The sequence below is a fragment of the Acanthochromis polyacanthus genome, chromosome 4 (genome assembly GCF_021347895.1).
Source record: "Acanthochromis polyacanthus isolate Apoly-LR-REF ecotype Palm Island chromosome 4, KAUST_Apoly_ChrSc, whole genome shotgun sequence".
Taxonomy (NCBI): Eukaryota; Metazoa; Chordata; class Actinopteri; family Pomacentridae; genus Acanthochromis; species Acanthochromis polyacanthus.
This window is the reverse complement of record NC_067116.1, coordinates 20,831,400-20,843,395: the sequence shown is the minus strand read 5'-3', so window position 1 is coordinate 20,843,395 and position 11,996 is coordinate 20,831,400. Positions and strand designations below refer to the sequence as shown.

At 38.8% G+C, this 11,996-nt stretch overlaps 1 protein-coding gene across 1 annotated transcript; it reads left to right on the top strand.

The window, feature by feature from the left end:
- Positions 1-5,664: 5,664 nt before the first annotated feature.
- arpc5b (actin related protein 2/3 complex, subunit 5B) lies at positions 5,665-11,273 on the top strand. Its single transcript, XM_051947688.1, has 4 exons — positions 5,665-5,964; positions 7,560-7,631; positions 8,111-8,287; positions 9,172-11,273. Exons 1-4 carry the CDS (start codon positions 5,824-5,826, stop codon positions 9,232-9,234), a joined length of 453 nt encoding a protein of 150 aa, XP_051803648.1. The 5' UTR covers positions 5,665-5,823; the 3' UTR covers positions 9,235-11,273.
- Positions 11,274-11,996: the final 723 nt, after the last annotated feature.

Genomic DNA, 11,996 nt, shown 5'->3' with positions numbered 1-11,996 from the left:
AATGGGAGGAAATCCATTAGCCAATGTTCTCCTTTCTCCTCTGAGGCACAGGACCAGCAGTCTAGACAGGACAGATAAGGAAATTAAAAATTCCACTTCTAACAAAAAAGGTCATAAATGAAATGTAGGTGTGTCCCGCCTTCTTGACTTCCCAGAAAAGGCCTATGTGTTATGATCTACTTTTTCTTTGTCAGGTTTGCCTGTTGCCCTGGCAACATCACAGGGCTCCCCGCCAGCATCGAACATGAGCTCATGCGAGTTTGAGGATGAAAGATCTGGAGGAACCAAAGCGTTCGCCTGTTTGTTAGTTTGACAAACAGATATATCAGTTTGTGCTTCTTCTAATTTGTTCCACTGATGCAAGTAAAGATGAGTGTGTGCTTTAACGGCATGGAGAGTCTGTCTCGTTTCCTGCAAAGAGGAAAAATGCACTTTTACATGACGCAGGAAAACCCTGACATCAAGGGCTGACGTGGTGGTCGGTGGACTCACCACAGGCCACCCATTACAGGTCCAGTAAAACAAATACTTCCAAGGCAGAAGTTAAATGGTCTGTAGAAACAGCCCACACACACACACACACACTCACACACACAAACCTACTTTATCAACGGTGGAGTTTCCCGGCAACCCAGTGGACCAATGCTCTGGTCATTCTGAAGAAACGTTCTTTTAGGGTCTTTTTTTAAAATAATGTTTAATGTTTTTGTTGCATTTCTAACTGTATGAAAAGTGCTCTATAAATAAAGTTTGATTGATTGATTGATTGATTGATTGATTGATTGATTGATTGATAATATAACTACACATGTACAGTGGTGGAAGAAAGTTTTCAGACACTATACATTTGTGAAATATTGCATTATGATTCACTCGTAGGTTTTAGCGCAGTTATTTTAGTACAATCACAGTCGTAGTACTGAACAAATCCTCAAAAAGACATGAAAAATTTAAAATCGATTGGTTCCATAAAAATATGACATTTTGAATATTGGGTCATTTTGGTAGAATTTAGTTTCGTTAGTTTTTCTTGTAAACAATAAACAACAAAATCATTTCTATTTGTGTCTGTCTAATGCAGCCACACCTTTTGAAACACAAAAAAAGATTTTAGCACAAACATTTCATTTTATTATTTGAGATTGTGTCACATTTTAAGAGTGTCTGAAAAGTTCTTTCCACCACAGTAGAATGTTTCTTTTAAGGCAATACCAAGAGAAGCTCTGAATTCCATTGCCAGCAACTGAACAACACCACAAAGTGAATTTTCCCTCAGACTTTCTTCACAACTTTCAGGAACATAACTCTAATGTTTTGGATAAATTCACTTAATAAATTGGATTTACCTCCAAATTCTTCCTGGGCTTGGATGACTTTACTTGACTGCATGCGCTAATATTAGATGTTTATCAAGAACTGTAGTATCAGAAACAACAACATTCTTCACATGTATTAACTTTATTTATATAAAAGGCATAGTTTTAAAATCATTACACACACACACACACACACACACACACTCTCTCTCACACACACACACACACACACACACACACACACACACACACACACACACACACACACACACACACACACACACACACACACACACAGTGGTGCTAATTGCATTGGATTCCAACAAATTCCAAGATTTCATCACTGGAGCAGAAGCATCTGGGTGCTATCAAACTAAATGCCCGTATTATCATAGGGGTGAATTATGTGACTAGTATGCAGGAGTATCACACACATCCAGGCCTGTGGATTGTTAAGTCGATGACACAAGCCGTGTACCAATTCCAGTTCAGTATCCATTATGCCATTTGTACTGGAAAAACATTTATAATACTAAATGCTCCCGTAAATTCACTCATTTAATGTGAACTACAAAAGGATAAGTACTCTCTGTTTAATCAGCAATACTATCTTTACAATTTTCTGGCAGTAAATTTCGCTACAAAAAGCAGCGGATGTAAATGAAGAGATCATGTTGCTCCATCAAATCAAGGAATCAAGACAAACTTCTAAAAACAGCTGTGAAACTTAAAAGAGATATTCAGGATGTGTGGATATTTTAATGCTTAAAGGTGGGACGTTTCAGCAAAACATAATGTTAAACCACATAAAGTTTTACTCAGTTATTTCTTTGTCTCTTTTTAAAACCAATTTCCTTAAGATTCTGCATCTCAAAAGAACTTTGTACACAAGTTGTTCAGCTTGTAGTTACTTTTTCTATGCGAGCTGCCCTGTTTTAGGATGACGTAACTATGTTTAAATGAACGCAAGTAAAGCACCAATAAAGATGAATCTAAACAAATTATTCTAATTTACTCTCTTAGTATTTTTATTAGATTTCATCAAAACATATTCTATTTCTTGTTGTTTTTGTTCTGTTCAGTTTGTTCTGCTTACATACAATAGAAAATGAGTTAGGTGGTTATTGATTTTTTTTTAATTGAAATGTATCTACAGAGAAATAAAAACTGTTTTTGTTGAACATATAAGAACGCCACACAGCCTGGCATTTAAAGACAGAAATACACATCAAAATGTACAAGGATAATAGATAATTATATTTACGGATATACATGAACTGGTGTTTTACTAAACTATTGCAGCAAAAAAAAAGTTTATTATTATCTGAATATTTCCAAAGACTATGAGAGATGGTCAAGGACCAGACTACTAACAAACAACCGCATCACATTTACTATAGAATCAAAACCTTTTCTGACAATAACCATCTATCAGAGTGTCTCACATTTTAGCCTCTTTCTTTCTTTTTCAGCACTAAAACAGTTTAACCATGACAAATGAAACATTGTTTATAATAATATGTAAGAAATTAGAAAAGCACAATGAATAATGGTGAATAAAGTAAAATAAGAGGTGTAGCTTTAATGTGGGGTGAGCTAGGTAGTTGTCATGTGGAGAAATTCATTTTAATTCAATATGCTTTATTGGCATTAATATTAGGTTAACAAAACTGCCAAAGCATCAAGGATACACACGTGGACAAAATTGTTGGTACCCCTCAGTTAAAGAAGGAAAAACCCACAATTCTCACTGAAATCACTTGAAACTCACAAAAGTAACAATAAATTAAAATTTATTGAAAATTAAATAATCAAAATCAGCCATTACTTTTGAATTGTTGATTAACATAATTATTTAAAAAAAAAAACTAATGAAATAGGGCTGGACAAAAATGATGGTACCCATAACTTAATATTTTGTTGCACAACCTTTTGAGGCAATCACTGCAATTAAACGATTTCTGTATTTGTCAATGAGCGTTCTGCAGCTGTCAACAGGTATTTTGGCCCACTCCTCATGAGCAAACAGCTCCAGTTGTCTCAGGTTTGATGGGTGTCTTCTCCAAATGGCATGTTTCAGCTCCTTCCACATATGTTCAATGGGATTCAGATCTGGGCTCATAGAAGGCCACTTTAGAATAGTCCAACGCTTTTCTCTCAGCCATTCTTGGGTGTTTTTGGCTGTGTGTTTTGGATCGTTGTCCTGTTGGAAGACCCATGACCTGCGACTGAGACCAAGCTTTCTGACACGAGGCAGCACATTTCTCTCCAGAATGCCTTGATAGTCTTCAGATTTCATCGTACCTTGCACACTTTCAAGACACCCTGTGCCAGATGCAGCAAAGCAGCCCCAAAACATTACTGAGCCTCCTCCATGTTTCACCGTAGGGACAGTGTTCTTTTCTTCGTATGCTTGGTTTTTCAGTCTATGAACATAGAGTTGATGTGCCTTACCAAAAAGCTCCAGTTTGGTCTCATCTGTCCAAAGGACAATCTCCCAGAAGCTTTGTGGCTTGTCAACATGCATTTTTGCAAATTCCAGTCTGGCTTTTTTATGAGTTTTTTTCAGCAGTGGTGTCCTCCTTGGTCGTCTCCCATGAAGTCCACTTTGGCTCAAACAACGACGAATGGTGCGATCTGACACTGATGTACCTTGGCCTTGGAGTTCACCTTTAATTTCTTTGGAGGTTGCTCTGGGCTCTTTGGATACAATTCCAACGATCCGTCTCTTCAATTTGTCATCAATTTTCCTCTTGCGGCCACGTCCAGGGAGGTTGGCTACTGTCCCGTGGGTCTTGAACTTCTGAATAATATGAGCCACTGTTGTCACAGGAACTTCAAGCTGTTTAGAGATGGTCTTATAGCCTTTACCTTTAAGATGTTTGTCTATAATTTTTTTTCGGATGTCCTGGGACAATTCTCTCCTTCGCTTTCTGTTGTCCATGTTCAGTGTGGTACACACCTTTTCACCAAACAGCAGGGTGACTACTTGTCTCCCTTTAAATAGGCAGACTGACTGATTATGAGTTTGGAAACACCTGTGATGTCAATGAAATGACACACCTGAGTTAATCATGTCACTCTGGTCAAATAGTTTTCAATCTTTTATAGAGGTACCATCATTTTTGTCCAGGCCTGTTTCATTAGTTTGTTTTTTTAAATAATTATGTTAATCAACAATTCAAAAGTAATGGCTGTTTTTGATTATTTAATTTTCAATAAATTTTTATTTATTGTTACTTTTGTGAGTTTCAAGTGATTTCAGTGAGAATTGTGGGTTTTTCCTTCTTTAACTGAGGGGTACCAACAATTTTGTCCACGTGTGTAGTGTAATAAAAAACAAATAGAAAGAAGTGTAGACATACAAATACACAAATATTACACATGCTATGCATTTTTAAATTTCACTAATATTTCTTAAGCAAAATCTGATAGAATATTTATGCTTTTTAAAAAGAAAAACAGAAGTAAAGAAATATAACAGATACTATATTTCCCTTTACATTTTACCTGGCAGTGCAGAGAAAGAGGGCTCTGCAGCAACATGTCAGAAGACAAAAATGGTTATTTTCTTATTTTCACTTTAATTCAGGTTATAATAAATAACAGTGGGGCGCTTTCTAAGTTTGCTTATCTGCATTTTTTAGTGGTTATGTTAACCCTTGTGGTGTCCTGTGGGTCAAAATTTACCCACTTGAAAGTTTAAAAATGTGAAAAAAAAATGTTTTCACAGTGAAACTTTTGGTGTCCACATTTTCATCATTTTTTGGAAATCTTTTAACATTTTTTGGTGGAATAAAAGAAATGTTAAAAATGTTTCTTAAGAACATTCACATAAAAATCAACCAAAATCCGGTGAATTTCGCTGGATTTTGGTTGATTTTTATGTGAATGTTCATAAAGAAAATGTTTCGGTGATATATTTGTAATCGCTTTAAATATTTTTAGGATTTTTTGGAAGAGTTTTACTCATTTTTTGAAAATATTTACAAGAATTTTCATGCCAAATTTGGGGGACTTTATAAATAAAACTTTTAAGGGAAACTTTAAAAGAATTATTAAAATTTTCTTCCTGACGGTTTTGCAAATTTTCTGAAATTTGGGGGATTTTTTTTGCTGAATTTTTGGATTATTTTCAGACAAGGAAACAATATTTTGTGGTGCTCGTAAACGAGGACAACAGGAGGGTTAACTGAGCTGACTTGTGACTGAATAAATGAGACAAAATAGAATAAAGTAGATGAGCGCTCTCTGTCTATGGTTACATTTCTTAGGTTGGATCGCCCTCTATCGGCCAAAACATAGATTACAGCCATTGACCTGCAGTTACAGCTTGTGTCCAGCAGGCGCTGCAAACTGATCCGCACTAACCAGAGGCGTAGAAGAGGAGGAAGCCAGGAAGCCTCTGACAGCCGTAGAGAAGCAGTGCTAGAGAGCAAAAGGCCGGGTTGCAGCTTCAGCTGTCGTCCTCCGTGGTTCAGGAAAAGACGAACAAACCTCCGCCGACATGTCGAAGAACACCGTGTCGGCCCGCTTCAGGCGAGTGGACGTGGACGAGTACGACGAGAACAAATTCGTGGACGAAGAGGACGGAGGAGAAAACCAGCTGGGTCCTGACGAAGCAGAAGTGGACTCCCTCATCAGACAATATCCTTCTCATGATTAGCTGGCTGCTGTTAGCCTGCTCGATTATAAACGGAGCCGCCTGGTTGTGTTCAGACCAACATTTCTCTGCTCGTTGCTTCATTAGCTGCTGTCTGAACGGCGTTTAGCTAGCAGGCCAGTCTCTGTCCAGACTTGTCTCTCAGCCACATTCCAGGGATTTCTGCTTCCGAGCAGGTTTAGGCCGTGTGTAATGAAAAATCACTGCACGCTGCTGTTCGTCTGCAGAAAAGCCACTTCAGGTTTTAGCCCTCCAGTGCCTTTAAATGCTTCTGCAACTTTGCTGTGCTTCTGCAAGTTAGCTTAGCAGGATGAGTGGAGGTTTGGCTCACCTGCTAGAAATCTGTTTCTCTTTATGTGTTTACTGATTTTTATTATCATGGAAGCTGCTATGGAGTTTAATTTCAGTCTTCTGAGCCTTATAAGGCTTGAAAGTGCAGCACTTCCTCATTAGATAAGTCCTCCAACCTCATCCTATAGTGGAGGAGAATTTCAACAGAAAACCAAAGCTCATGTCCATAGATATGGTCCAGTATGGCTCATCACTGTTAAGTACCTGTGTAAATAACAGTATCAACAATATTAACCTCACATGTCCATACTGAAAGAACTGTTGATCTATTCTTCCTTTAAATACAAGAAATCATTTCTTCTCTTGTGTATGTAACCGGAGATTACATCTGCAGGACTGTTCAGTGCAAAAACCCTTAGTTGTACACCACTGGTCAAAAGTTTTGAGACACCTTCTCATTCAAATAAATAAGAACCTTTTGATTGTGCTTTTACTAATTGATGCCATCCTCTTCAAGGGACACTCACACCTTTATTTTAATGGCATCGTATTTAATAAGGCTGTATATCTTTTATACAGAAGGTATTAGACTGAAATTTGACTTGGAAAAAAAATAGATTACTGATTAAATTGGAATGAGTAAGAAAAATCGCAGTATTTTTTCCCCAACTCTTGCTGAAGCTAATATGAGGCTTTCGCAGTTTGATTCAGACCAATTGTTAGTGTTTTTAGTGGGAAATTCATTCTTCTGCTGCTACTCATTTGGGCAGCAGGCCACTGAAGATACACTGTGAAGAGAAATGGCGTTTTATTGGCATAGCGTGTTTTATTGTAAGTAAAGAGTTTTCCATTAAAAAGAGATAATAAACACCTTTGCAATGCCAGTGAGGAGATGTCAAGAAGCCAACGATATTCATTTTACTGTAACATGGGAGGAAATAAGACAGAAAATATCTAAAATTTCAGATCCTGTAATCAGAGAACTTTGACCGTTTTTCCCTCAAAATTAACTGAAACCGATTAATCAAAACCTAAATAGTTTGCTGTCAATTAATTGTTGCGACTCCACTTAATAACTTTATTTAATTTCCTCTCTTACGTTCTTCAGAAAGAACTTCTTCAGCCCTGAACAAAAGTGGAGTTTTTAAAAACACTGCTGGATTCTAGTGAGAAGGTTTTGTTTCTGAAATCTCTTGACGCTTGTAGCTCCAGTAATTATCTTTACAGAGGTTGTGATTTGGCGGTGGGCTTTTCCTTTTCTGTGTTGCATCCTTGACCCTCCCTGCACAGGAAACCTCGTGGAGGCTTTACATGCAGTCCTGAAGAACCCGCCCATCAACACAAAGAACCAGAACGTTAAGGTGAGTTTGTTTTTTATTGTCAGTAATGTTTTAAACGTCGCTACATTTTATTTTGCCACGTTAAGAACCAACGAGCTCTTGAATGGTGAAATTAGTGACGACCTTTGGTGCGTCAGTTCCTCCCAAAAAAAAATTTTTTTTCTCAGAAATACACAGCAGAAATATTGATCAGCACAGAGCAGGACAACGTCTGCAGCTTAGGGAGATGTATTATCAAAAATAAAAGGTGTTTTTCAGAAAATGCGCCTTCATTTATCTGCAGTCACATTTAACTACCAACCACTAGTATCACCACAGCAGCCCAGAAGAGACAAACCAAACGCTGTCTCTGGAGAGGACCTTTTGTGTTTTTACGTTGAAGTCGTGGCTCATTTGTGTCATCGACCGGGTTAGAAATTGGGCAGACTCGTGGCATTTTAGATGCAGGCTAGAAATGACCTGCCAGCTCTGGTCTTCAGCTTCTTCTCTCCTCTGTCCAGGAGCGTGCAGAGGGTTTGGTGCTGAAGGTGCTCAGTGCCTTTAAGAGCAGCGACATCGAGAAGGGAGTGCAGTCGCTCGACAAGAACGGCGTGGACCTGCTGATGAAATACATCTACAAAGGCTTTGAGAGGCCGTCAGAAAACAGCAGCGCCGTCCTGCTGCAGTGGCACGAAAAGGTAAACCTTTCCACCTCGCTGTCCAATGTGACAGGAGGATTCTTTTTTTCCACTCGTCAAAATATTAATTACATTGGTACTTTTCGCCATATTTTGAAATATGTTTTTGACTCAACTAATGCTTGTTTGTTTTATTGAATATTTTTCCAATTTTTTAAAAATTAGTTGTTTGGTCTATAAAATGTCAGAAAACGGTGAAAATGTCGGTCAGTGTTTCTCAAAAGCCCAAGATGATGTCCTGAAATGTTTTGTTTTATTTACAACCCAAAAATATTCAATTTACTGTCATAAAAAAGAAAAAGAACCTAAAAATATTCAATTTTAAGAAGCTGGAATTAGAGAAATTCTACTCTTACATAAAAGTGATAAATGGCTTTTCAAAATATTTGATAATCAATTAATCCTTGCAGTTCTAATCTTATGTGGCTGGTATCAGAGCATCCATCCATCCATCCTCTATACACCGCTTAATCCTCACTAGGGTCGCGGGGGGGGGGGGTATGAGATCAGCACTTGTTAACAATACCATTACTGTCTATGATACAAGCAGATGAAAGACTTTGCTGTTAACTTTGAGCTTTATAGACAAACACTGATGCAGAAACGGATGTTTGAGGAGTTGGTATTGACTCAAGAAATCACATCCAGGACTGTCTTGTTCTTAGATTTGTAGCTTTAAGAATCAAAGAACATCAGTATTATTCTCCATAAAAGGGATTTGCAGTTTAAGGCAGTGCAGGGAATGTGAGGGCTAGGTTGAGATAGGCAAAATGTGGCCAAACGGTGAGCTGAAACTTCTTAGACGGGATTTTGTTTGCATCGGATTTGAACATTTTCAATGATGGAAAAATAACCCGACCGTGTTTTGCTTGCTGTGTCCTCAGGCTCTGGCAGCTGGAGGAGTAGGCAGCATCGTCAGGGTGCTAACGGCGAGGAAGACGGTCTAAAAGAAGAGCAGCTCACCAAACATCACTAAGAGATCGAGGGGGATGCACTGTACTGTGCTGTTCATGCAATACATGGCATAGGGACTAAAAGGAAAAACTGATTTTTAACTCAATCGGACCCAAACGAGAACATACAATCTGTGTGGTACGAAGTTCAAAATGGGTTTTCCTGTTTCTTCCTATGCATGATTGTCACCTAAATCATACTCCTGCTGGATGCTACAGATAAGTTGTGTCCGTGTTGACTCACACCACTGTACAGTATGTGCTCAGTCTGCATGCTAGTGGTTTCCAACCTAAGGGTGGACGCATAAAACACACAGTCATGTAGGTTTTCCTTCCATTTTTGCTTTTTTCGTGTTTAAATTTTCTCATAAAACCAGTAGACACTAGTGGATTCCCTTTATTTAAGCAGTGAAAATCTAAAAGGTTGGGCACCACTGATGTACATACGAGCTAACACACGTGTGCTGAAACACAGGCATGACTTCTAGTAATGCATCCTCCACACAAACACAGAAGGTTTCAGCTTTGTTCCTCTCAGGAAAACCCTCCGAGTGTTTAGATTCCATCGTTCTCTTGCGTTATCTCAGCTCCGGAGGGCTCCTGGTGGAATAAAAACCCGACTCTGTGTCAGTAAATCCTCCCACAGCGACACTTGAGCGGCGGGAGTCTCCATGAAAAGCACAGTCACAGATGGAGGGTGGTGGATTTGCTCGCAGGAGGCTCACTATTTACCCCAGGAGAGGGTGGGGGAGGAGGGGCTTGGTATCATCCATCCATTCACGGCTTCACGCTGCCTGCTGCCCCAGTTAAGGATTATTATTACCCTCGATGCATCTCCACCGCCACTCTCATTAATCCCACTTTGGTGTTTCTCACAGCGTCCGTCTGTCTGTCTGACGATCTCATGCGACTGAACAGGGCTTTATGTGGCTCTGCTGGTACTGTTCTCTGTACTTTCAGGATAAACACCCTAAAAATATGTGCTCAGATTCTTTTTTTTTTTTTTTACTATTTAACAGAAAAAAAAAATCTAGGATTAAACATTATCCTCTTTGTTCTGTTATTATTTTGAGTAATATTGATTTGAAATCCCTACTCGGCCAACGTTCTAAACACTGCTCACAGGCTTGGCCATATGGACGTGTTTGTTGCTAAGAAAATGTCTGTTTTTGTAGAAGGAGAAGGAATTTAACTCATTTAAAATCTATAGTTTGCATGATCCCACTTTTGAGTTTGAGTTTCCACTAAAGCATTGCATACCTGTCTTTTGAACTTGTTTGATCTCTCTTCTGGAAGAATTCAGTCATTTTTGTATGAGTTTAATTTCATGCTGTTGGATTTTCAGAGCTAATCCAGGTGTTGTCTTGCAGATGGAAGACAAACCTTTACTCTCACGTGAACTGACTGAAAGTTGAATTCATTTTGTATAATAGGGAGGACTGAAAATGTAAAGTCTTTTATCTGCCTCATGGGGTAGACTACGTCTGTTGCCAAATGATTTCTTTTGCTTTTCTGGAATAATGTAGCTTACGTTGATGATCTAGTCGAGCTTGTGTGTTTAGAGAAGACACAGTGGTGAAAATGAACTCAAAGAAAAGTGTGTTGCAGCTTTGCTCCTCATGCAGTCAGTGTCAAGAGGAATTCAGCTCCAGTGTTTTATTTTGGTCCTGCTCATTTCCAAACACTGAGTAGAGGTCACTCATGGACTTTCTCAATGGATGTTGCGTTTCAGAAAACACAACTCATCACAGTTGTTTTTATCACCCGTGGATATTTAAACATGGGTTATCATGTTTGAATACTGTCATCAGTGATGATGCATCCAGACATTAGATACCTTAGATTTACATGAGTACAGACATGACAGCGGTCTGATGACATCTTCATGTATTTCTAGTCAGAGATGCTCTTCTAGCCGAGGGCCAGAAGACAATGGAACATACCAAACTGATGTACAAATTGCCTTACTCGACTATTCCTTTTTATGTTTGTGCTTTTTTGAAAAAAAATAAAAAGTATGAATGCTCATCAAAGCTTTGTGGTGATTTTTGAATGTTTTATGCGCACAAATAAAATCTAGTTAAGGGCCTGTAGGTATTAAACTGATAAAGAAATTTAAACCTTTTGACTAATCCAATTTATTATTTGATTTTTACGAGGCTAATCGACAATTATAACTTTCTCCACTAAAACAAATAAACATGAGGTCAAATAGAAGGAACAGTTTTAAATCCTGCAGTCCCACGACGACAAGAATAAAGTTTGTAAACAAAAACAATCTGCTGCTGGATTCCATTAAAGTCCTAATAAATGATGATAAAGTGTGATTCTAAAGGTTTGTGGTGCTAAAAATCTCAAAGATACCAAGTTGAACATCTGGATGGAGGCTGATAAAAGTTGACTTTCCTTCATTTCTCTGGAGCTGACTGTGGATTTTAGGGATAGTGGTGTAAAGACCTGCTCTTCTAGTCGTCTTCCTTCTAGTCGCTGTAAAAAGTCATTCCATCCTCGCCGACTTCAACACCTCTTCATGACAACTTGTTCTGCGTCCAACCTGGTGGAAACTCGAGAAACTCGGGAAAACCGACGAGACTTGGATCTTTGAAAAACTCGTCGGGCGGGGGAAGGTGTGGTGGGCGGTGGGGGAGGTAGGGGAGGAAGGCTGCCCCCCACCTCCCCTCCTACTCTCCACCCAGACTCCACCTTGGCTCCACCCATGTGGTCACTTGGACACTACGATGACAAAGGGACAACAA